Here is a 26452-nt window from a genome sequence, read left to right on the forward strand (position 1 = left end):
TAAAAGGTCACCTAGTCTCATCTCCCAAGCAAATCATCTGCAGCTTAAGAGCTGTGCTGCAGCTGAGGTGATCTAAACACGCCAAGGAGGAAAGGCTTGTAGGGAAAAGTAATGTCTTTTATTAAAGCAATCAGTTTGGTTGGAGAAAAGACAATGCACGCACATACACACCACCGCATCCAGAACCTTGGGAGCCTTCCTCCATCTGTCTCAGTTCATGAGAAGCGTTTGGAGAGCTGTAGGGGCACACAAGAAAATAATCTATGCCCTTCTCGTGAAGGCACACATCCCTCAGTCCATTATAACTGACATAAATATAAGTTCAAACCTTAAAGAGATTTGGAGGATTAAGATCTGCAATCTTTGTGCTGTAAATATCAATCCTGAGACGTCCATATGCACCTCGAATTCAACACAAGTGTCTTTCAGCTTAAAGCTGCCTCAAAATAATTTCTGCTCTCAGAAACCTCCTCTTAAATCCATTTAGTAATTCCCTATTTCAAATGTGTTTTGTCATGCAGAAAACCACGCCAGGCCCGAGCTACATCCTCTTTCGTTTCTGCTGTAAGGAAAACACATTTCCAAAGATCTAAATCCCAGTTTCCCACCCTCTCACCATCTCGGCGTGGACCCTCTGGAGCTGCACGAACCTGAATCCGACTTTGCGGGAGTAATGCAGGCAGTGCTCCTTGACGTGAGTTTGGAAATAGGCAGAGCGGCAGACGGCTCCGCACTCCGGGCAGCAGTATGGAGACTTGTGAGCGTGGATCCTCTGGTGAGCACAGTAACTGCACTGGTTAGGCAGCATCATCTGGCACACTTGACATGTCTGATGAAAGAAAGGTTCTATTAGCCAGCTATTCTGTTTGGGGTTTTATCCCCCTAATTCACCGTAGAAAACTTTTGGGTTTGGAGGAAGCTCCAACACATTCCTCTAGCATCACATTAACACTACAAAGCTCTTTGGCTAGCCTGCTTATCTTCTTTTTCCACGGCAACCCTAGCAACTTCCACAATTAGCCCTTCCTGACAACAACATCCCTTCTTAAACCATGTCCTCTGTGGTTCATTTCCTTTTTTTTCCCCTAAAAAAGGAAAACAAAATCTTTCACCTCAGCTCTGAAGATGTTCTGCTTGGTCACTGCTTTCATTTCCGCATTAAGGCACTTGAGAAGGAAAGCACTTTTCTCAACAAGACCCCGCCTCGCACCAAAAATCACACCAGAATAGCAAGAAAACTCCGTAATGTGCCGAGTTGAAACCCTTACTGCTGAACGCAGTGCAGTCCTGTTGAGCAGCAGCCTTCCCCACCAAAACCGTAGTTGTGTCTCTTGCAAAATTTCTTTGGACCATATGAAATCTGAACTTTCAAAGACAACAAACCATGTGTGCTATGATATCCTTATAGAAACTTCTTGATAACTAGAAATGACAGAAAGCCTCTTTCTCTCCCCATTTCTGCACCCTCTAGGAAATCCATTTTTTTTCCCTACGCTTAGAAGGGCCACACATACTATCAATACCGCTTTGCAGAAGCAGCACCATTTACTTGACATATAAAGTTCTTTATGTGGACGTATAGTCCCAGTTTCAACAGCTGCCAAACGTCTGCTTCCTTTCATAGGCATCTCGACTCTTCTGTATTCCTTAAAAGCCCCAGGAGCAGCTACTCATCCTCTGCAGGATGCACATTACTGCCTAAGCAGGAGTAGGAGCCGGAGCAGATACCAGACCTCCAGCCTGGAGCCCTCTAGGAGCTCAAACTCTCTTCTGTCATTAATAAACCCATGCAAAATCACTTCCCTGCTCCTAACTCATAAGAATGAACTACAGCAAGCAGCTAATGATGGATTATCAAGAATCAGGTAATTTAGCTACATCACCACTTCTGCTATGGTTAAAGAAGGTTACAGGGCTCATTAGATCAAAGGCGGTGAGAAGTTGCACCACAGGGTATGTCTACATGGACAAAGAAAGCTTTTAACGTAGCATGTGCCCACACCAACAGACCATACCAAGTCCTGCAGGTTTCACTGCTGGCAACCAGGCTAGAAACCTGGGACAGAACCCCCGGTATCTCACAAAAAAATAAAATCAAATTAAGGGCCAACTCCATTTTGTACATCATTGCTATTTCATGCAGCAGCTCTATGATGCTCCACTATATAACAACCATCAGAGAACTATCAAAAACAATACAGGTAACAGAAAGCATGATTTATAATAAACTGCAAAGTTATGACAAACCTGAAAAGGTTTATGGCAGAGGGAGGGGAATAAAAAGTTAGGCTCTTGAAGGAGGAGACCACAGATATTGCCAAACACATCAAAATCCTCACACACACGGTCTGAGACACATTGCAACTTAAGTTTAGAGGAGAAAAGGTTTCCCCAGGAAACAGAGAAATGGGTGGAAGAAACCTTATTGTAGGATCCCCACGCATGCACCCAAATGCAATTCAAATAAACTCAAAAGAGTATTTCAGCCCTTCCCCAAATGCTGGAGAAGCCAAATAATTTCAGCAAAATAAAACAGTGCTACTGAGACATGCTCTGAGTTGCAAAATGTAAATGGGAATGGGAAAATGGGAAATAGAAAAGCCCCCAGGACCTCTCTGTGAGGAGCTGAGCAGGACCTTAAATTCTCCAAAGCTCTCTCAAGTCTCCAAATAAGAGCTACAGGAAGAAATTATTGTTCAGTGCAGTTTTATTGTGGTTTATAGCATTTTTTTTTAACTGGGCTTCAATTTGCAATGGGAAATTTAACTTTTTGGCATTGTTAAAACAGGACTCCTCTCGCTTTGATCCCACCTAATATTTAAAGCAGACTCAGCACAACCACAAGTTGAAAGCACCTTTGCCCTTGCAGCTTAGCGACAAACATTTTCTCTCCAGATCCTGTCTTGTCAAAGCCAATTTAGTTTTGATTTTAAGTCTGCAAACAGACAGTTTGGGGTTCACCTCTTCCTGCCCAGCATGCCATACCCACTGCCCCCAAAGGCACCCTGGAAATCAGCACATGTTAAAAACCTAAATTTTCACTGCTCTATGTGCTTATGCTGTATCTAAAATATGCCAAAATGACCTGTTATTTGATGGGCTCCATGACTGGGCACTGCTCCAGGCTACAGCAGAGGAGCAGCGACCTCCTGTCACCTCCTTTGTTATGTGAAAGGCTCAGCAGAGACCAAAAATACGCTAACGTAGTGCAGAAAAGTCTGGGGGACAGCTAGCAAGAGGCATCAGAACTAGTGGTTATCTTCTTCAGGCTCTGCAAGAGCAGGAAGCCTGCCAGAGTGTGTACACATGATACAGGAATAAAAAAGCAAGACTCGGCAAGGATAAGTCTAAATGAATTTATTACGTCTGCAGACACTGGGGAAGAAGCTGGAAGGATTCCCACACTGACACTACTATGCTCTGCAGAGGGGACAGAAAAACCAGCCCAAGCCTCCAAGTTCAGATCAACTCCTGGAACAGTCAAGAACTTAGGGAGTAAACAGACAAAATGAAGAGCAATGAGTCACAAAGGTAAATAAATAAGAATACGGAAACCTGTCATCTTTAACCAGCATTACTTCTGTAGTTGGGAAAAGACAATGCAGCTTCTCCCTTCCTGCTCCACGAACCCATCCGAGGAGCCAACAACCATGTGGGTAAGGAAGATCTGACCTGCAGATGGGCCAGGCTACCTGGATTTCTAAAACGGGTTTGCAACACCCTTCACTAAAGGGTTTTAAGGAAACTAAACTGCCACAGCATACAAGGAAGGAAGGTTTTTGCTTGGATCAATAAATGGTTAGAATAATGGAATATTCTCATCATTTATTTGATGGAGTAAGGTCCCCAGAAGTTCTGCTGGGATTTGAGCTCTTCAGAATAGTCTCAAAGAAAGGGAAACGGGCAGCGAAATGGCAAAGACTGATGATCATAACCCAGTAACTCAGCCTGTTACAGGTAAGGGCTGACCCTGAAAACTGCAAAAAGACCATACAGGACTGAGTGACCACGTAATAAAATGGCAGGGTGTATTTTCCCACTGAATCAACCAAGGAATATAGTAGAGCTGAAAAAAGGTTCAGTGGAAGGAAAAAAATTATAATTGGCATCTTTATGCTCATGCTCATCCTTTTCTTAACACCTGCAGAAAATGTGAGGCCAGAAATCCTGCCCAGGGGTATTACAGGAGGGTCTGCTCATCCATTTTATTCCAGGAACTGCTGTATTTGACAGGAGCAAACAAGCAGCCGCGTGTGGGCTCTGCCAACGAAGGCTTCATCTGGGAGACAAGAGTGGCTTTTTCTTTTGCAACTCTTCTGCTTTGTATGAGAAATTGTAACTTGGTTCCAGATGTCACATTTTTATCTCTCTCCTAGTTTTCCAAGACTTTTCAAAGTAGTCTGGCAGCAATTTGAGACATTTATTAGTCAGTTATTTCTAAAGCATGTTACCAGGATATGATTTTGAGTTGTGTAATGTCTGTGTTTTTCATATACTCCCATAACTTACACTTTAATCAAGAGTTATTTATTACAAGTTTTCTTTAATTACGGTTTGCCTGCCACATTTCATTTGGGCTTTTCTTCCAGAAGTCACAGTCACACACACACAAAAATTCTCAGAAGCTCAGCCATTTAAGAATACTTGATTTTATTCCCATTTTTACTTATTAGCTTCTTTAGAAGGGGAAAAAAAAAATAAAACACTCACTGAAGTAGAGTGAAGGTTGAAAAAACATACCACCCCAAAAGAGTCCGTCTATTAAACCCAACCCTGTGGCCACAGAGGTGTTTGCAAATCTGGAAAATTATAGTTAACACACAGTTTTGCTCTGGAAAGTGCATGCATAGAGGCGGCACAGCTAACCTTTCTGCTTTATTGAAAGGACTGACTACACAACCAGTGTCAAATTTGATCCATTCATGAGCATGTTTTCTTCTAACCACCAGCAGTGCAAAGCAACCCCAGACCAGAGAGTCAGAGCAAGCTCCCGTCTTCTCACACGCAGGCGTCACTGCAAAATTCCTGAGGCCAATTTTCTCACTCAGATAAAGCCTGTGAGCAGTGAGGGCACGATCCCCATCAACACACCACTGAAAGATGAACTCGAGGCACAAAACTCTTTGCTTTTGCTTACTCACAACGCGCAAGCGGAAAGGGAACCAACTTCAGCAGAAGCAAAGAAACCTTACATCAGTTTTAGAGTCTTTTTGCTGTTATAGAGAGTTAAGTTATGTTGGTGAAGTTCATGTCCATTTAAGAGATGCGCCCAGACTACAAGAGTCCTCCTTGATAGGAGCTTCAGCTAAAAACACAGGGCTGCACCAACCCTAGGGCACAGGATCAGGGCTATGAAAGAGGAAAAGATTCATGAGCCTAACAATCTCTAAATTAAAAATACAAGAAATTACTAAGGACTCAATGTGAAACAGTTAGAGGGGAACAGAAATTATATTTTTGGAATATAAATGTTTTAAAGAGCACTTGACCTTTACGTATTCAAACAAAAAATCCCCCACCAGTGGTGCCCCAAAGCCACAGTTCTTCCCAAATCCAGCCTTTTGCGAGCTTTAATTTTTCTACTTTAGGCAGAGCTGCAGACATATCTGATACTTCTGCAGCCAAGGGATTGCAGGCGGTTAGAGAACAGCATGATGCTCCTGCTATAAAAAAAATGAGCAGCAAATTACTACTTAAAGTTAACCTTTAATGTCACATTAGCTTTCACTTACTGCCTCACTGGGATAATGCCAGCAACCTGCATCCTTCAGCGCAGATGCTCCAGTGCGCAGCAGCATGATGTGCTTGCTCTGGCAGCACAGCTGGTCTCAACACTTTCACCTCTGTAACTCTGCTCCCCTTCCCCATCTCCCACCAGTACGACTGCTGGGCCATGCTAAGCCAAAATCTAGATGCTTGGAGGATTATTTTTGACTTGGTTTATTTCAACCGTCCAGGTTACAATGCTGCTATACAAAACTTTACCAATGTGAGGAGACGTGGCGAGCAAAGAATTTCTTTTGCTGTCATTGTGATAACTAAACTATACTCTTCCCCAGGCTCTCTTTAAATGAATAGGCATTGCATTAGCATGCTCAATTTATAGACCAAAAAACCCCTACAACAGAAACTCAAGATTATGAATTTGAAGAAAAATCTAGAACCCAACTGATACCTTAAAACCAGTGCGTTCAAGTTTCAGCAACAGAATACATATCAAGTCCAGTCCTAACACAGATGTTTTATCCTGATTAACTCCTATACACTCTTACATTGTCATATCCAAGCACAGCAAAGATTTTTTTATTTCCTTGGTTATAGTTGCCTATTTTAAGATGCCAGCCTAAGGAGCCAATGCCACTGAGCAAGTCTGCTGGGCCTTCAGCCTAAAGGACATGACCACAAGACACCCTTCAATCCAAAACTGCTCCCATTCATCCTGTCTTCTCCTACCTCCAGCTTACCCCTTCTCAGGTCTATTCAGCCTCAGCCTCATAGTTACATCCCACCTCCTCCTGTCGACCTTGTTCACTTTCATTTGCATTCCTGCACCACACTCACTGCCCAACACTCCCAAACCTAGTGTCCTCCTCAGACCTTCACGAGACCAACTCCTACACCCACACATCTAAATTATCCTGAGACAACGGGATGCTTAAGCCTCAATAAAATAAAGCATTTGACTAAAACCTTATTACCTGGAAATTAAGGCATTTCAATGAACATAAAATACATTTTTGTCTGTATATAAAAATCCCTGGTTAATGCGTCAGTGTAGACCTAGAAACTTGACAGTTTTAGGAAACAAAGTGGAATTAGACAATGATGCATCACATAAGCTTAATTCTGAATTTTCTCAGTCTGTAGCTCTTTTCTCTTTATGATCTCAGCTGTAATTTCAAGAATTTCAGTTTCCACATCTTTTCTTTTCACCCACTGTATTGGGTTTACACAGCAAGATTTTGGTAGCGGGGGTCTGCAGGGGTGGCCTCGGTAAGAAGGCACAAGAAGCTGCCTCCATGTTGGACAGAGCCAGGTCCAGCCAGCTCCAAGATGGACCTGCTGCTGGCCAATGCTAAGCCCATCAGCAACAAGGGTGGCACCTCTGTGGTAACATATTTAAGAAACGGTAAAAAATGCTGTGCAGCAGCTGGGAGACTGGAGTGAGATGTGAGAGAAACAGCCCTTCACCCCAAGGCTGGTGAAGAAGGAGGAGATGCTCCAGGCACCAGAGCAGAGATTCCCCTGCAGACCATCGTGAATACCATGGTGACACAGTTTGTCCCCCTTTAACCCATGGAGGACCACAGTGAATGTGCTCTGAAGGAAGCTGCAGCCAGTGGAGAGCCCACGCTAGGGCAGGCTCCTGGCAGGACCTGTGGCCCCCTGAGGGACCCACGCTGGAGCAGTCTGTTCCTGAAAGACCGCACCCCATGGAAAGGACCCGCACCCCATGGAAAGGACCCGCACCCCATGGAAAGGACCCGCACCAGAGCAGCTCGTGATGAACTGCAGCCTGTGGGAAGGACCCACACTGGAGAAGTTCATGGAGGCCTGTCTCCCATGGGAGGGACCCCACACTGGAGCAGGGCAAGAACATGAGGAGGAAAGAGCAGCAGAGATGAAACATAACAAACTGACCACAACCCCATTCCCCTGCGTCACTCAGGGACAGGAGGCAGAAGAGTCAGGAGTGAATTTGAGCCCAGGAAGAAGGGAGGGGTGACAGAAGGTGTTTATAGCTTTCTTTTTATTTCTCACTATCCTATTCTGCTACAATTAATTGGCAATAAATTAACCTAATTTCCCCAAGCCAAGTCTGTTTTGCCCGTGATGGTAATCGGTAAGCAATCTCTCTGTCCTTATCCTGACCCACAAGCTTTTTGTTGTATTTTCCCCCTGGGCCTATTGAGAAGGGAGAGTGATAGAGCGGCTGGGTGGGCACCTGGTGATCAGCCAAGGTCAATCCAGTGCACTCACCAACAAACCACTCTGCCTCTTGCATTTCGACTCGAAATCTGAACTCCCAGTTGCTAAAATGATCACTTACCGGACTATACCAAGTTTTCACATTCCCACTTTCAAGTCACCAGTATAATCCCTAAGGCTACACAGCACATGTCCCCTCTCTTTTCTTATGATGGAAACATTAAAGCCCTCTGCTCTCCCCTCCACCCTGCAAGGCTGGTTTCTGCCCACCCGTCACTGGCAATGCCCATCTTGCAACCTCCCAACTCTGCCTCTCTCTTCTCGCCTTACATCCCATCAAAGACAGTACCACAGCTGTTCAAACACCATTTTTGCTATGATCTTCACCAATCACTTTGCTTTTCCCCGATTCCCTTCTTACTTGACCAATCATTTATTTGCTAATCCCAAATAAAAGATTTCAGCTCCTGCTCCAGAGGGAAGATACACAGTAAACTTCACACCCCTTCCAACAGATCTCAGGCCCCATCATTACCAGTAGTTCTTGCTTCCTGGAGTTTCATGACTGGCTTATGCCAATCTAATGAGTGCCTGCCACCCAAGGGGCAGTCACAGAATGGCTGAGGTTAGAAAGGACCTCCAGAAGTCACCTGGTCCAACCCCCCTGCTCAAGCAGGGCCACCTAGAGCCAGTTGCCCAGGAACATGACTAGACAGCTTTTGAACACCTCCAAGGATGGAGACTCCACAACCTCCTTGGGCAACCCGTGACAGTGCTTAGTCACCCTCACAATGAAAAAGTGTTTCCTTATGTTCAGAAGGAACCTCCCAAGGTCCGGCTTGTGCTCATAGCCTGTGGTCCTGGCACTGGGCATCACTGGAAAGAGCCTGGCTCCATCTTCTTTGCTCTCCCCATTAGGTGTTGATACACATTGATAAGATCCCCCCAAGCCTTCTCTTCTCCAGGCTGAACAGTTCCAGCTTCCTCAGCTTTTCTTCATACATGAGATGGTCCAGCTCCTTCATCATCCTTGTGGCCCTTTGCTGGACTCTCTCCAGCATGCCCATGTCTCTCTCGTATGGAGGAGCCCAGAACTGGACATGGCTCTCCAGATATGGCCTCACCAGTACTGAGTAGAGGGGAAGGATCATTTCTCTTGCCCTGTTGTCAACACTCCTAATGCAGTCAGAACACCATTGCTCTTCCTTGCAGCAAGGGCTTATTGCTGGCTCATGGTCAGCTTGGTATCCACCAGGACCCCCAGGGCCCTTCCTGCAAAGCTGCTTTCCAGCAGAGTGGCTCCCAGCATATATTGGTGCATGGGGTTGTTCCTCCCCATAGGAAGGACTTTGCCCTTATTAAACTTTATGAGATTCCTGTTGGCCCATTTCTCCAGCCTGCCAAGGTCACTCTGGATGACAGCACGACCCTTTGTCTTAACAGCTGCTCCTCCCAGTTTTGTGTTACCTGCAAACTCACTGAGGGTACACTCTGCCCCATCATCCAGATCATTAATGAAGCTATTGAACGCAACTGCATCCAGTATTGACCTCTGGGGTACACCACTAGTTGCTGGCCTCGAACTAGATTTCACACCACTGATCACCACCCTCTGGGCCCAACCATTCAGCCAGTTTTTAAGCCACCTCACTGTCTGCTCATACAGCCCATGCTTCATCAGATTCTCTTACAAGGATCCTATAGAAGACAACTTTAAAAGCCTTACTGAAGTCAAGGTAGACAACAACCACTGCTCTCTCCTCATTTACCAAGGCAATCCTTTCAAGAAAGAAGGTTATCAGCTTGGTCAAGCATGACCTCCACTTGGTGATCTGTACTGATCACCTTCATGTTCTTCAAGTGCCTGGAAATGCCTCCCAGGATCAGCTGCTTTCTCACCTCCCCAGGGAACAAGGTGAAGCTGAGCGGCCTGTACTTCCCTGGATCCTCCTTCTTGTCCCTTTTCCGTTTGCCTTCTTCCAGTCCTCAGGTACCTCTCTTAATCACCATAATAATTCAAAGATCATCAAGAGTGGCCTCACTGCCAGCTCCCTCTTCATTCATGTGTGCATCAGGAAGACCCGTGGACTTGTGTATGTCCAGTTTAAGTGTTCCCTGACCTGATCTTCTTCCACCAAGGACATGTAATTCTTCCTTCAGACCCTCCTCCTGGTCTCCAAGTCCTTAGAATCCTGAAGGCCAGTCTTGCTAGTAAAATGTCCCAGTTTGAGCTAAAACAAAACTAATTCTATTCAGTGATTTTACTTTTCAGTTAAGTCTCTTCTAAGTAAATGCACTTTCTGAAATCAACAGCATGTTTTTCCAGACAGTGACTGCTTGTAGCAGTGATAATGCTTGATGTTTATAGTTAATACCGAAGAATGGTATGCAGAAAGGCTATTGCTTATACTTGCTCCTTATCGCAACCAAGGTCACTGCTAAACCTTTGTACCCCACGTTGAAGTACTGGAAGTCAAAAGGGTCACAAACACATAAAAGGTCGCCCCTGCAGGGAGGAGCGAACCGGACAGGTGACCCAAACCTGACCAACAGAGTGTTCCATCCCACAGACGTCATGGTCAGTGTAAAGCTGAGGGATCACGAGGGTCAAGCTCTCTTCTTCGATGACCGACACCTGAGGAGGACTCTGTCTGTTCTTCTGTCGTCGATCCTGATCCATGTGTCCCTGAATCCAGTGTCTGAGTTCAGCTCCTGCATCCCATTCCTGTCTGTTGTCCAGTCCAGCCTGGGACTGCCCCAGTGCCAGCCCTGCAGCATCAGTGCTGACAGAGTCATCAGGGTGGGGGGAGTTCGGTTCAATATTGTTTTGTATATATTTCATTATTTTATTATTATTATCTTTTCTTTTACTGTTATTGTTTCATTAAAGCTGTTTCAGTTTCCTTTTCCAAACCCTAAGTCTCTCTTCCTTGTCCTCTCTCCCTTACACTTCTGGGAGGGGAGAGGGGCTAATAGAGAGTGTCTGCCACTCACTAGTGGCCAGTCCAGCCTCAACTCCTGACATAAAGACTGAAGTGAAGAAGATGTTCAGCACCTCAGCATCTTCCATGTCCTGTGCCACCAGCTCCCCCGCCCCATTCATCAGTTAGCCCACACTTTCCCTAGTCTTTCTTTTGCTACTTATCTACTTAAGAAAAACCTTCTTGTTGCCTTTGACGTCCTACACCAGATTCAATTCCAAGTAGTCTTTGGCTTTCCTACATCATCCCTGCATACTCAGAGAGTGCCTCCACATTCCTCATAGGTTACCTGTCCCTGTTTCCACCTCCTCTACGCTCCCTTTTTAAGTCTGAATTTTGCCAAGAGCTCCTTGTTCATCCATGCAGGTATTGCGGCATTTTTGCATGACTTGCTCTTTGTTGGGATGGACTGCTCTTGAGCATGGAAGTGATCCTTGAATATCAACCTCCTTCCTTGGTCCCCTCTTCCCTCCAGGGCCTTATCCCATGAGACTGCTTCAAGCAGATCCCTAAAGAGGCCGAAGTCTACTCTCCTGAAGTCCAGTGTTGTGATCTTGATTTTTGCCCGGCTACCTCCCCTCAGGACCCTGAACTCCACCATCTCATGGTCACTGCAGCCAAGGCTGCCTTTGACCTTCAGATTCTCAGTGAGCCCTTCCTTACTGATGAGCACGAGGTCCGGCAGCGCACCTCTCCTCACTGGCTTCCCTATCACTTGGCTCAGGAAGTCATCAGCAATGCTGTCCAGGAACCTCCTGCATGGTTTATGCCCTGTTGGCTTGTCCTACTAGCACATATCAGGGTGGCTGAAGTCCTCCATGAGGACCAGGGTCTGTGAATGTGAGGCTGCTTCTAGCTGTCTGTAGGCAGCCTCATCCACCTGTTCTTCCTGGTCAGGTGGCCTCTAGTGGACACCCACTACAGTGTCACCCATACTGGCCACCTCTTTAATCCTGACCTGTAAGTTCTCAGTTGGCTGCTCACCCATCCCCAGGCAGAGCTCCAGGCAGCCCAGCTGCTGCCTCACATAAAGGACAACTCCCCCTCCTTGTCCTCCTGGCTGTCCTTCCTAAAGAGCCTGTGTCCCTCCATTGCAACGCCCCAGTCACACAAGCCATCCCACCACCTCTCTGTGATGCCACCAAGATCAGAGCCCTGCAACTGCACACAGATCTCCAGTTCCTCGTCTTTACTCCCCATGCTGCGTGCATTAGCATTAGACGCTTCAGAGGGCCATCTCCTCCTCACACCCCTTCCCCTCACCGGCAGGACTGAACAGACCAGCACCTGGGCAGTCATGCCCCTGCGCATCAGCCCCCGAGCTCTGCAGTCACTTTTGATATTCTCCAGGTTGCCCCAGCAGCATCATTGGTGCCCACATGGAAGAACGGGACCAGGAGCCTTCCTCTTGGTGCCAGAAGACACCAGATTCCAGCCTCAGTTTCAGTCCTACTGGAGAAGAAGCGTGCCTTTGTCCCTAGCTGTCCCCTTCTTCGTGCTCTCAGCCATCTCTTGGCCCCCAGTTTGCACTGGTGCTCATTCTCCTCTTCCCCCAACCTGGTCTCAGTCTCCCAGGGCCAGGCGAGAAAGTGTGGGTGGGCAGGAGAAGCGAGTGGGATTGTCACCTTGTGTGGCAGCAGATCACACACTGATTTAAGCAGACCATGGAGCCACACCCTATCTTTTCTTCCTCTAGCCTCTCCTCCTCCTCATCCTGATGCTCTGTTTCGGCCTCAGGGTGCAGGCTCTCCTCCTATCCTGCTATTCATCTCTTTGTCTGCACTCCTGGCAATCCCCGCCTGGAGCTCCATCCCCTCAATGTGCTTTCATCATAACATCCTCCATCCCTTTGCTTCTATAAAATCCAGAGTCAAAATTTCCATATAAAACAAAATCAGTCCTTGCTAGTACCTAAGGACTGCAATAATCACCCTTGGTTTGGGAGAAGGAGAAAGCAGTGCTTTATGGGGCCAAGGGAATTTTTGTTGATTTTCAGTCCTCTTGTTTTCTAAATTAAAACATGAGGAGGGGGTGGGTGGAAAAAAGGAAGGAAAAAAATAGCAAAGATATGGCTGCGTTCTTTCTTGCTTGCTACTTTGCTGCTGGGAAATTACCAGTGCAGCATGTGGTCCTACTAGCTTCTGGCAAGTTTTAGCCAATAAATTATAAAACATTGATTTAAGAGGGGGAAGGAAGAAGAAAAAGAAAAAGCAGCAATAAATTTGCTTTTAAATAACTCCAGTGTAGGTGGTGCGTAAACAGGATACGTCACAACTCATTGAAAAACCCTTATTGGACAAAGAAAGGGTGATAGAAGAAGAAAAAAAAAAAAAAAGAGGGAGGAGAACATAAGCACAAAGGTACAAGAAAATCCAGAGGTCTTTAGATAATATTTTGTACTTTATTCAAGTTCCTAGCTACTTCGGCGCATTTTGGGTGATCAAGTCAAAAAAGACAGAAAAAAAAAAGTATGAAACATTTCTGGTTACCAGTAAATGGACAGTTATGCCCAAGAGGGTCAGGAAGTACTTTGAATTCTTGCACATGTTATTGTGAACTGGTCTGTCCTTGCCAAAAAACCAAATAAGTTTGTCTCAAAACCAGTCTGTGTCTTTTGTTCATTACTTCTGCTGCAAACCTCTTCCAGAATTCACTCCTCTGATGATTACAGACCATCATCTAATTTTCTGTGTAAATCTATTTTGGCTGTTCTTGCATCATTGTTGCCCCTAAATTTAAAAACCTCTTTTCTACAAACATCACACCGGATACAGAGTGTCCTCTGTATCCACTCTCACTCTTTAAGAAAAAGAACATCTAAAATGAAGACACCAGGAGCTGCAGGGGATCTGTTCATCTCTCGCAATGTAAGCCCAGCCCTGAAAAGGCTACAAAAAACTGTCTGATGCTGAGGAACTACCCAGGGCAACCCGTGCAAGTAGAGGAAGCACTTTTTTTTTTTTCAGATTTAGCTTCTGGTGGAAAAAAAGTGCCACAACCCTAACCTTAATACTGTGTCTACTAAAGTACTGAAGGAGACCCACCCTAATTTACCAGATCTTTGCCAAGCTAAACTTATAAAGGTTTTTTAATTTCCCCTCAAGAGATCATCTTTCCATTTCTCTGGTCATTCTTCCCTCAATTCCAGTTTATCCATGATAAACAAAACAATACACTTTCTCCAGCTAGGTTATTTCTAGCAGCAACAGGGAGTACTAATGCAACCCCAACTGGTACTGCAGGTCAACATAAATCCCGTGCACAGCTGTGCCATCTTGCTCATTCTTAGTCTCCTCATGACCAAACACACACACACTGCTTTTCAGCTGCTTTATTCCATTCCTACGTGGTCTTCAAGATCATCTAGGTCCTCCTGTAACATACTCCAAATTTTTCGTGTTTTCTTACTCTGTTTATTCACCAAATTGTATTTACACATTCATCCTCCAAGGTCCTTAATACAAACGTTAACTGCAGAGGTATCCTAAAGCCATCTCTCGGGAGGTCTTCCAAGCAATCCGTCCCCAGTTCCAGTTAGCTCCCTTTTACCTGATTCTGCTCCAACCTCATAATTCAGCTTCTTCAGTACAGCCATTCCCCACATGGCACTCTAAAACCATCTCACTGAAAATCAAGGATATTAGGATCTACTCATTTATCTACTCCAAAACCAAATTATTGAAGATGTGTATCAGGTTAATGTGGCATAAACTATACCTACTTAATTATCCTTTTTTTTCCCCCCCTCAAACCCAATTTTGCTCTAGAATGTAACACTACTGTAGTCAGACCAAACACCTGAAGTTACACAAAACATCTGCTACCACCTTTTGAACATCTGGACAAGCATAATGCCTACATACAGCACAGCTTCTAGTTTGAACAAAATCCAACCTACCAGATACTCAAATTCACATACTGCTTTCTTCTTGCAGTTCTGCAACTGAAAAGTAACAAACCTCCCATCAAGTGAATCAATTCATGAGCTTGCAAAAATTGCAAAATTGGCCTCGCTAGTCTCAAAAAAAAGGCAAAGTAACTGTAGATCCGTTAAGATGATCCACTCAAAACACACATTCAGTAAATCCAGTTCTTTCTATTTTTGAGGTAGATTAGCTCACAATTTGCAAAGCCTGCATCCTCACTGCAAGCCACAGAGATCCCACTGTCGTATTTGTCCGAGCCAAACTGCCTTCACCTTATGAATACTCTTTATAAGAATAAATCGGGTAGAATCTCTCTGTTGTACTTAGAACAACTGCAATCATGTAGCTGCCACAAGTCTAAAATGTGGAGGTCAAGCGCTCAATCATTTTTCTAAAGGTCTTTCCACCCCACCTTCTCAACCACAGCATCATCCCCCTCTCTTCCTCTCACTTGCTCCGAATCCTCCCCTTTCCCTGCTGTCCAGACCACATCCATATCTTTCTTCCTTCCTCTAAACCAACTGTGACCCAGCCATATCATTCTCATTTTCACCACACCTAGGAAAGTAATTTACCTGTTATCTGTCCTATTAATATGGGCTTTACCCAAGGCCATTCAGAAATACAAGACCAAGTATTTCCCAAGCCACCAACTGGAACAAATTAACAGAAAACCCAACAATCACCTTTTAAACAGCTATGGGAATCATGACGATGTCAAAGTAATTCACAAAGTCATGGTAAGAAATTCCAATTAAAGTGAGAAGTCTTAAGTATCAACACAGGATAAATTTTCTCATGGAGCAGAGCCAGCTTAGGCTGTTCCCCCTCTCCAATCCAATCATTCCTGCCTCTTACCGCAGCTTGCTCATCCTTCAGCTCCTGGATAACTGAAAACATCATATTGAAAAACAAGTCTTTTCCCTGCTTTTTCTTTTCTTCATCAAACCTGTTGGATCAACCCTTCCTTCTTAACAAGGTGACATACCCATTCTGCATCAGGTCTAAAAAGCTTTTTGAGTTAAAAGCACTATAACTGAGCGCTTCAAAGTCTGCTTGGTTTCTCAAGGTATGGTCACGTTAGATGTGCATGTCATGGTTAACAATGCAGATTAGGTGTCATTTAATGGAAGAGCTTCTAAGAGCATTGATCAAAAATCAACCCAGCTTATTTTTCATAGGTCAGGGGTCTCCATCTTCTAGTACAAATCCAGGTGCTGCATGTAAATCACTTTTAACCTTTATCTTAAGCCAAAGATGCTCTTTCCTTATACATCCATCTATCTTTCCCAAGAATCCTCTCTTTTGGGACAATCTGGTACCAGGCAATTTAATACTCACAGATGATAAGCTTTACGTCATAATACAGTGGGGACCTGCCCTGCTACCTCTTGAAGCTCTTTAAAAGTCAAGCCACAGCTTTATGTAGAAAATATCAAGATACTCCATTATTTTCTCGAGGAAGAATAGTAAAGAGTTTGTGTCTGAATTCTGGAATTAAGTAACTAAAAGATAACAAAAAAAATTCCAAAATACTAGAGTGCAATTTTTCATTAGCTTTAAGAAATTATGACAGTCTCTCCCCCTCCACCCACCCCCACCCCATAAGTTGCTTCTAAACCAACGTTTCAATACAGTGAGAAAAACATCACGTATGGAGGCAGAAATACACACTGTTTTTTGCTCAAATGCACAAAATTATGACAAATACTGGAGAATTAGTCTCTTGAGGTCTGGGGGTACAGTTCATGTCTGAGCTTGCCCACGATTGTTAGCAGCACCTCTGCATCCTGGCAGACTGTCCTGCAACAGCAGCACACTCTGGATCAAGCATGGGTACACTACTACCAGTTGTGTACAGTTTTGGTTTGGTTTTTTTTTAATTAGAAGTACCAGCATATAAATCAACACCTTCTGCCACGTGGACATAACAGTTTTGATCCACTACTGGGGGCACTAAAAGGTCCATTACGTTGAATACAGGTGTTACATCGATGCCTTCCTCAGCAACACAATTTCTACCACTGCCCCCAAAAACAAGTGACCTGGCACAACTCTGGAGATGGAAACTAGAGTTTTCAACCACATCTACCACATAAGAAAGTGTTTCTGAAATCAGTCACTTGATCATCTCCAACTCCTATGAATATTCCTCTTTTTTTCTGACCAATATAAAAACAGTAACCCAAGAAATTAACTTCATTAATGCAGGGATATCCACAGCATCTTCTCAGAATGGGTTCAGCCAGTTCATGTTTTCCTACTTCAGGAGCTTACGATGCATACTCCAACAGCCTTAACCTATGTCCTTCTCACACCACGTTTAATATCAGACTTGCTTACGTTCATCAACACCCCTGACATGCAAAACCTTCAGCTTCTCATGCCTCGTTACTGATGGGAGCTACGCAGTGCGCTAGCCAAGTGAGACATGTGATGTCAAGACAATCCACACCTTCTCCTTTGGACCACTCGGAGAAGCTGAGCGTGGTACCCACCTACTGCAGAGACACCTATGCAACCACTGAATTTCACCCATCCTTCTACCTCACAGCCCAGCGACACCAAATACCCTGGGTACTGCTAGAAGGCAGAAGGATGGTTTCCACTAGCTACTGCTAAATCTGGAGTCATGCAATTACAGGCATATGGGCAAAACCTCTTATTTCCTTTAGAAATGTAATAGCTTTGCTGAAACAGATGTTCTGGGAACAGCATGGAGCACCACCAGGCAGTCTGGAGGACAGCAGATACAGTGGAAAAGGACTCCCAGAGCAATACGTGCATCCCATTGAGAATGAGCATAGGAAGATCAAACAGGGAGGAGATGGTTTTACAAGCTCTAATGTCGCTTCTTTATCCAGCTTTTCAATCCTTCTATTCAGAAAAATGCTACAAAAATAATCTCACATCTAGCAGACCTAACTTGAAGCGAGACACTTAAGACTCTTTTCTTCGTTAAGTTACAGAATAAATTATTTGATTACAAGCTAAAAATACTTACTATCAGACATTCCTTCTCTCTTTAAGGAGCTCTTGAATTGATAATACCACAACAAAAAATAGGAAATACATTTTTAATGTGACTGATTAACATTTTAGCTCACTTTGGAGCACTCACTGTATCCCATCACCTGAAGGTTTTAATTCCAGACTGCTGACATTTCCTAAAAATGCATTATAGTTGAAAACTAAGTTACAGTGTTGACAGAGCACAGTGCTCGTTGGTCTGCCTCGGGCAAGAAACCCGATTACGTGCCCACGACAATCCCTTCTGGCCTCACCATTTTTCACAACATAAAAACCATTCAGCCATAATCTATTTTTTCCTGCTGCTGATAAATTTAAGAGAAAGATAACAAAGCATCTAAACGGGACCACAGCGACCCCAATACTCCTGCAAGCCACCTAACAAGCAAAAGGAGGCTCTGGAGCATGCACATACTATGACAGCCATGGCAGAAACTGGTGGTCATCTCTCTGAATGTCTCATGTTGGCGCTGAGCCCTTGTTCACAGAGTTTGTGGAGGACACTGCACTGGGAGCCTGCCAGCAGACTGACATGGAAAGCTTTCACCTCATCTAAAGAGGCAAGGAGAAAAGCTTCCTCCTCCTGCTCAACTTCAGCTTGGTTTATACTTAAACAGGCCTGACCACATCTTCCAAAATAAAAAATTTAAACAAAGCATATGGTCCTGGTACACAACAAAGAGCATATCCTCCTCTTCATCAGCAGAAACCTAAGCTGGAGTTTCAAAGGGGATTCAGACCCCCATCTGCACCTACAAGGGAGGTTCGCAAAGGCGGCAAGACCCGAGCAGCACCGGAGCAAAGCAGGAAGTCACTAATAAGGCTCTTGAGCCCTCCTAGGGAAACATGGCACCAACTCATCCCTCTCCCACCCAAAGGGCAAAAATAGCTCAAACCAGCCTTCCACCCCACATACTGCACTGCTCACCTCTCAGCCAGTCCTGTCCCAATACACACTTTACCACACTAACAGTAGAAACAGCACTCGATATTCAAAGTGTTACACGGAACACTCTGGCACAAGTTCTAGGAAAGGTAATGTTAAATTGTGTCAGACCTCCTCTAGCCATGCTTAAGAGCACAAAAACCTGTTTCAGGTAATGTTCCACTGGTCCTCCCCTACAGCACTCTTGCACGCCTCATCCAAAGGATCTTTGATCTCCAACACCTTTGTCTGATGCTCAAGGATCTCTACAGTCTCCTTACTACCCTCTTTTTGCTAGCAAAGGGTAAAAAGAGGGCAGGCAAGCAACACTAAGCATGCACACACTGGGGCTCACGCGCATCCCAAATCCTTCCCCCTAGCACTTTTTTAGGCAAAGTGACCCATTTGCAACTACGATGCCTACTTTTTTCCCCCCAGAGGACAATCTCTTTAAACTCAGAGAGATTTAACTAATAACATTAAAATGATGACTTACCAGTCTCTCATTATCTTCTGAGGTTCTCTGGTAATGAGCTGCTAAAGCAACGTAATCCTGTGCCTGCTTGTTACACTCTAAACACTTAAGTCCATGACGGATTAGTCTCAACGGGTCCGTATAGAGAGGCAAGGCTGGCTGAGTGTTAGCAGAAATTCCTACCACACCTCCTGAAGTGGCACTGGGCTTACGCGAAGGAGAGGGCGAGTGCAAAGTCTGAGGAGCCAGAGAGGCTGAAGAGCTTGTAGGAGAAGGTGAAAACATTTGGTCTAAGGAAATTGGTTTCATCAGCAGCTGAGAACACTGCATGATAAATCCTTTGCTCTTATGATCTCTTGCGTGTTTAAGCAAGCTACACTTATTAAAAAAAAGTAGCATAGTTGAACACTGAGTGCACATGACTTCAATATGAACACTTCGTCTACTATAGTGTTGAGTCAGGCTTTTCTCTAAGGCAAACGAGTCCCCACATTCCAGGCAACAATACCCAGAGGCAGGTAAATTAATACTGGTGTCAGGTGGAGGGCTAAGGTTTGGAGTATATATTGGCACCGGATTGGCACTGTGTAGTACTTTGTTAAATGCCTCCACGATGACAGGAGCAGCTTTCTTGACTTGGTGCACCAGCGGCACAGACATCTGTGTCACCTGAGGCTGACTTCGCCTCTGCGCAGAGGACTTTGCTGTAACAGAAGCAGCAACGCTATGGGGGACCAAGTTGAGATTTGCCAGGTGCACAGCTTTGGGAAGAAGGCTGGAGGTGGTCACGTTGGATGGCTGCATCACGATACCCTGCTGCTGCCTCTTAACGCCTACTTTCACAGCACCGCCACCGCAGTTTGGCAGTGGAGATAAGGACACAGCACACGTGCTGTTGGCAGCAATATCTGTTTTCATAGCTTCTGCGTAAGGGCTTGTTACGTTTGACAGCTGGATAGCGACAGCAGCCCCGTTTTTGGTTGAATTCTTGCTAGCCTCACTTTCCATAACTGCACTAGTGTCAGGGGATGGGAAAGATTTGATAAACTCTTCAGCAGATGAGGTTTCCATAGGTGACTCTTCTGAACATTTGCCCAACTCATCGTTTTCTGGCAAAATTCTAGTTACAGTTCTTTTAATTTCACCAGAGGATGTCTTGATAGTCTTTATTCTAACTTTGGGAATAGCTGGTGGAGAGCCAGCTGCCATGGAAGGAGAGCCTTTCCCACTGCTGTCACTGCACACACTTCGAGGACTCTCAGGCTGCTTGCTGGCCTTCCTTACCACCTCTAAGGGGCTTCGGGGACTCTTTGGCGACTTGGGCATTTTTGGACTTCCCTTCATCCCATCCTTAAAAGGACCAGGTTCCTTGGTAAGATTTGGCTGATCACCTTTTGGAATACTTGCAACCTTTTTGGCCTGAAGAGCTACTAACGCTGCAACGCAGGACGACAACTTTGAATGAGTCGGCTTTAACCTCTGGCGAGGCGGTACCGACGAAGACAGGTTCAGCTCGGGCACAGACCCCTTACTTTCTCCTAAATTATTGTGAGGGAGGTCTCCAAACACCAAGCCTTCTCCAAGAAAGCTACTGGTATCTACCAAGTCCTTGCTTGACTCCACAAACCTCTCTGCTGCTTTGTCTTGTTCTCGCCTACTCATTTCCAGCCTATTCTCCAGCTGGCAGTGCGTTTCCATCTTTTGATCCTTTTTGCAGTACTGATCAAACATGCTTAACTCAGGCTCTGGTACCTTCCTAAGATGATCTAGTACCGAAGCGCCTGTCGGTATATACATTGAAGGCGGTGGAAAATAAGGAGTTTGGGCATGTTTGGGTTTATCACCAATACTGTTCTCTTTGAACGCGTCCTCTGGTTCGGGGCTGGAAATCGGGCTAAACTGACTAAACGTTGGCAAAGGCTCTGACTTGGACTGCTCCAGTTTATCAGAGTAACTTCTTGAGCTGTCACCATTAATAAAAGTTGACTCAAATTTGCCATAACTATGCACTAAAGCGTGAGCCTCTGATGGCAAATCGGACCCACGAAACCCGTTGTGTAGCAGACCAGTCCCAAGGTGATTCCCCTCCTTTTCTGCTTCAAATGACTCCTGGCGACTCGTGTTCTTCACTATCACACTCACAACAGGAGCATCAGAGGGCGGCAAAGAGTGGGATAAGGACGCATTCTCATCTATGCAGATGCCTGATGACTTCAGGTGATTCTCATTCTCCTCCCCCGTTGACGGGATGGTCTCCTTGGCATCAAGGCTAGTCGGATCAGGGATGTCAAAAGCAGCCAACAGGTCATCAAAGTCTGGGGTTTTCATGTCCCCCATGATGAATGCTACAATTAAAAGCAAAAAAATACTTTGTCAGGCACATTTCCCCCAAGGACAAACTTTGTAAGACTTAATTTGCATAAAGCCCTTACGTGACAAAACCCACAACAGCCCAAAACACTATCGCAGCAGGGTACAAAGGATGGAAACACCTGCAGCAGACGCCTCAGCTTCCATTTTAACTATTCCAAGATTGACTGTTTATACACAAAGACACGGCCCAGCTTTTTCAACACAGCTTTCAACACAACAGTGCCATTTTGCAGGGCATCACAGGGAAGGAACCTCTCCTGCCCTAGCTGCGCCTGGAGGATCAGCAAAAGCTCAGGTCCCATCCTGCTTGAGCTGGTGGCGGCAGGTGACAAGTGACAGGAGCTGTTCACTGTCCTGCAACACAACCTGCCCTCTCCAGGTTGTGGGCGGAGCTGCTCCTGGTGCTTCAAGCAACGTGGTGGGAAACAGCATCCCCTTCTCCCAGGGTCCCTGAGAACAGAGCTGGTTCAAACACGACCTTTTAAATGGCACCAAGCTCATGCAGGGGACGTTTTTTTCAACCTGTCAGATGCATCTCTACTCCACAACCATCCATTGTCATGAGCCTCAACAGAAAAGTACATTAGTATAGGGTTTCTTTTTTGCTGGGTTGGGTTTTTTTTAGAACTAATAGGCAACAGTCACTGCTGATTTCTCAACGGATTGTCACATCTGAAGACTTCAGTCCTCCTTCAAGGAAAAAGGCACGAATAATAGGTGGCCCAAGAGAAACAGGCCTGAAAAGTGAGATGACTCCCTACCTAGAGCAATTTAAATAATAGAAGTCTTCAGTAAATATTTCAATAGAGCAGCTCAAAGCACAGTAAACCAAGCAGGGTTTATTTGAAACAGGGGCAACCCTTAATTAGGTAACGATGCAAGGCAAAACTGCCCAAAGACACAATAAAGGATCGTATCCAAATCGTAACAAGAAATGGTGTTCCCAGCCAGTTCTCTCTTTATAAGCCCTCCAGAAGGGAAGTGGGGACTTAGACGCTCACCACAGAGACCGACAACAGCAATAATCACGCTCTGATGAGATGCATAATGAAAACTGACAGCAGAGAATTACTTGAACACTTGTGTTTACTACTGTCAGGGATACTGGTTTTCCCCTATTTAACTTAATATGTTCAACTTGGTGCAATATAGAGACTTCCCAAATATTTAATAAGCCATTCTTTTAGTATATGTTCCATTTAAACCCCAAATTTATGCGAACTGATGTACGCTGTACGCAGGGGAGGAAAAAAAACACAGAGTGCCAACTGAACTAGCAGAGCAGCAGCTCCTACTTGGCAAGGAGCACCCACAGGCAAGGTAAGTCCTGCCACGCTCACTTGACTTGGGCTGCATCAGTGCTGCCAAAGCCAGCGGCAAGTGAGGGAGACTGAGAGGGTGGCAAGAACCCAGAGGAAGGGGGAAGAGCTGGGGGCAGAGGTGCAGGCAGACAGGAAGACCCTGGGACAAGGCGTAGGGAGAGAAAGAAGCTGTCTGACACCTTCCCAAAAGACCACTGACGTAAGGCTGCTTTCACCGTTGACAACCGGGTTTGTCAAGCGTTACACCAAAACCAAACAAAGCGCAACCCTTCCTGCCACACTGCTGGTATGGGGAACAATTGACAGAGCTGGGCCGGGAGCAATCGCTTCAGCGCAGAACAAGGGGACACACTGGTCTTTGGGCTTCAGTTCAGCCATGCCTACAGCCAAGCCCCAGAGGTGTTCCTCTGGTTAATCTACTGCAAAACACTCTGCAGAGATTTACCTGGCTGAAGAGGGGCTCGCTGTGGTTTACCTTAAACTTGTTCTCGTTCTTAAATTAAATCATAAATATTAAAGTCCACAGAGGACTGTGCAATAATTTACAATCACATCCCTCAGCAAGGTAGGGCAGCTGTGCATTAAGTCCTTGGAAGCCCAGAAGATTATCCATACGCTTCACATCACCAGCACTTGGTAAGGACTTTTGAAACATCGCAGATTACTGCAGTTGGCAAAGAGCGTGGACCTGAAATCTCCCCTTCCTTTGGGTGGGAAAACTTGTGCCAGCTGGGAGAGATCTAGGCACCACTTGGCTCCCAAAATTTCTGGCACACAAATCCTTCCGCAAGGAAGCCATTTCATCCATAACCTGGAATGCTCAAGTTTTATATAGACAAAGATGAGCTTGCCAATCGCTCTTGACTTTTCCATTCTCGCTCTCAAACACCTCTCCACATCTTTGGACGTGGCAGTGTTTTAAAATACAAGACAAAATAAATCAGAGGTATCTGCAACATTACAAAATATTCTTGGAAGAAACCTTGCATTTTCAGAAGCACTCATGTACATCTTTTGAGTCCTATAAAAGATTAGTTTATGCTCTTTGCTATTATGAGAGCACAAGTCTCTACTCAAGTCTTTCTCTACAAAACTGCATCTTAAACTTGTTGTACAAGTTTCTCAAAATAAATCAAAATTGGACCCAGATTCTAGAGAAGACCACTCAGCATCTTGCCAACAGAAGTAATTTTTCAATGACACAAATTTAAAATTTTGACTAAACGGTATTAATTTCTGTTCTCAGACAACAAACAGAAAAAGTATATTAAAGGAAATTATGTCAAAGCCTCCTGCAATCTAGCTTGTGAGGAAAGCTGAAAATAAAGACCTCCATCATTACCCCATCCTTCTTGAGAAAGCACTTGCCTTAAAACCCAAGCTTGGAATCCGGTTTTCTCTCTGTTTGCCTACGAAAACATGGACATTGAGATTTGCAAAGCAACAGAAAAGGTGAATAAAATGAGCAAAGAAGAAAGGCTTACGGAATAGAACGCATGTATTTCAGGGTGCAAACCCAACCTCACTAGGGCATGTTTCTCCAGGTGGCAGGGAACCTAGAAGCCTCCAAGCCATCCAAAAAAGCCCTGCGAACCCGCTTGAGGCAGTATGTGAAACCCCAGGGCCTTCTGCTGTGGCTAAGCTTCACAACTCTGCAGTTGGGCAGAGGCACCACAGGACCAGTGTCCCACACACACACCGTACGAACCTTTCACTAGCGGTGCTATTCCCGGGGACTTTCGGAGATCTGCAGTAGCTCCTCTGCAGCTTTCAAACCAGCGCGCACCATGCTGTTCAAGGAGGAGGTTCAAGATTGCCACCTAATAGGAAAGCATGAAAGCACAATTACACCAAGATTAATTAATAAAGGAAATTAATGATAACAAATATTGATAAATCTGCAAAACAACAGCGAGGTACAAGGGAAAACATCTGCCAAGGGCTGCTCTCAGGGGTCCAGAAGAGGCAGGTGTCTCCTGGAGGGGATGCAGGAGGGAGGCAGGCAGGGATTGCCTGCCAGGGGAACACTTCGGGAAGGCAGGGGTGGCAGGGGCAGGGGCTGAGGGAGAGCGGGGAGCGCATGCCAACCAGCAGCGGGCGAGGCGGCCGAGGGAGGCAGCTGCCCGGGGGCTGTCAGGACTGCGGGGAGGACACGGGAATAGGGAAACCGCAGCTGACGGAGGATTAAACGGGAGGCTTCAAACGGCAGACTGGACCCAGCGTTTTAACACCCATTAAAGTTTCAGGAGCGCTGCACGGGAATGCGGTGATTAACGGTGCGAGCAGGTCCGGGGGGCTGGAGGGCCGCCGGGCCCGTGGCAGCCTCACCGCGCCCCCCCTCCCCCGGCCCCCGCCGGCCCCACGCGCGACCCACCGGAGACAAAGGCCCGGGGGCCTTCCCGGCCCGCCGCCCGCCCCCGAGCTGACAACCCGGCCCAGCCCCGCTGCCCCCCGGCCGCACGTGGGCGAGCCCCGCTGAAGTTAGTTTGTCCCGGCGCTGCCGGGCCGGGCCGGGCCAGGCCGGGCCGCCGCGGGGGCCGGAGCCGGCCGCCGGAGCCGTACCCGGGGGCCGCCGCGGGGGCCGGGGGTTGGCCGCGGGGAAGGCAGGCGGCGGGCACCCCGCGGGCCGGAAGAGCCGGTGCGGCGGCGGGCGCGCAGGGCTCCGGCTGCCGGCGGCGGGGCCGCCCGCCCTGCCCGCGGGGCGGCAGCACCCGCCCGGCCGACGGGAGGGCGCGGGGAGGGCGAGGGGGAGGGGCGGGCCCCGGCGCGGCCGAGCCCGGCCGGGCGGCACTCACCCACGCAGGCAGCTCCTCCGAGGGCCCCGCCGCCGCCGGGGCCCTGCGCAGGCCTTACCCCGCACCGGGCACCAACGGCCGCAACATGGCGGCGGCGGCGGCGGGCGGGGCCGGGGGCGGGGCGGGGCCGGGCCGGGGCACGGCGGACCGCCCCCCCTCCCCCCCCCCCCCCTCCCCGCAGCGGCGCCGGGCCCGCGGCGGCGCCGGGAGCCTCCGCCTCGGCCGCGGCCTGCCTCGCACCGCAGGGCCCCGGCCGCGGCCTCCGGGGCCCGGGGCGGGGAGGCGGCGGAGCCTCGCCAGCGGCCGGCCCGGCGGGTGTGTGCCGGTGGCCGGCGCGTCCCCGCGCCCCGCTCCCGCTCAGGGGTGGCTCCTGCCGGGAGGTGCCCCGCGGGCCTGTCCCACGGCCCCGCCGGCTCTCCCGCTTCCCGAGGTACCGCGCTTCTCCGGTTTTAACGTTTTGTCACCCAAACCCGTCTTCTAGAAAGGCACCCGCTGCTCATCACCTCTCCCGGTCCTTTCACTCCTTCCGCATTGTGTCCCGCAGCAATGCTGATGTTATTTTGCTTACGATTAGGCGAACTGACCTGGAATTAAGCACTTTCTTTTCACAAATGTGCGAATGGCACTAGATTTTTGCCGCCCCCCAGCCTTGTGGAGCAGGCACAGGCCGTTGGTATTTATTGACTCTCGGTGCTA

General features: G+C 46.8%; 1 protein-coding gene across 2 annotated transcripts in view; it reads right to left on the reverse strand.

Moving 5' to 3' along the window:
• ZNF592 (zinc finger protein 592) overlaps positions 1-25779 on the reverse strand; it is a 41907-nt gene extending 16128 nt beyond the window's left edge. For both annotated transcript variants that reach the window (XM_086471842.1, XM_086471843.1), the window contains exons 1-4: positions 25757-25779; positions 24670-24781; positions 19288-21611; positions 651-829 (exon numbers count right to left, since the gene is read on the reverse strand). In XM_086471842.1, the coding sequence (XP_086327968.1) occupies positions 651-829; positions 19288-21603 (2495 nt within the window). In that variant the 5' untranslated portion in view covers positions 21604-21611; positions 24670-24781; positions 25757-25779. The remainder of the gene's footprint in view (positions 1-650; positions 830-19287; positions 21612-24669; positions 24782-25756) is intronic.
• Positions 25780-26452: the final 673 nt, after the last annotated feature.

Source organism: Leptosomus discolor, chromosome 11 (assembly GCF_034619465.1).
Source record: "Leptosomus discolor isolate bLepDis1 chromosome 11, bLepDis1.hap2, whole genome shotgun sequence".
In the NCBI taxonomy this organism is placed as follows: domain Eukaryota; kingdom Metazoa; phylum Chordata; class Aves; order Leptosomiformes; family Leptosomidae; genus Leptosomus; species Leptosomus discolor.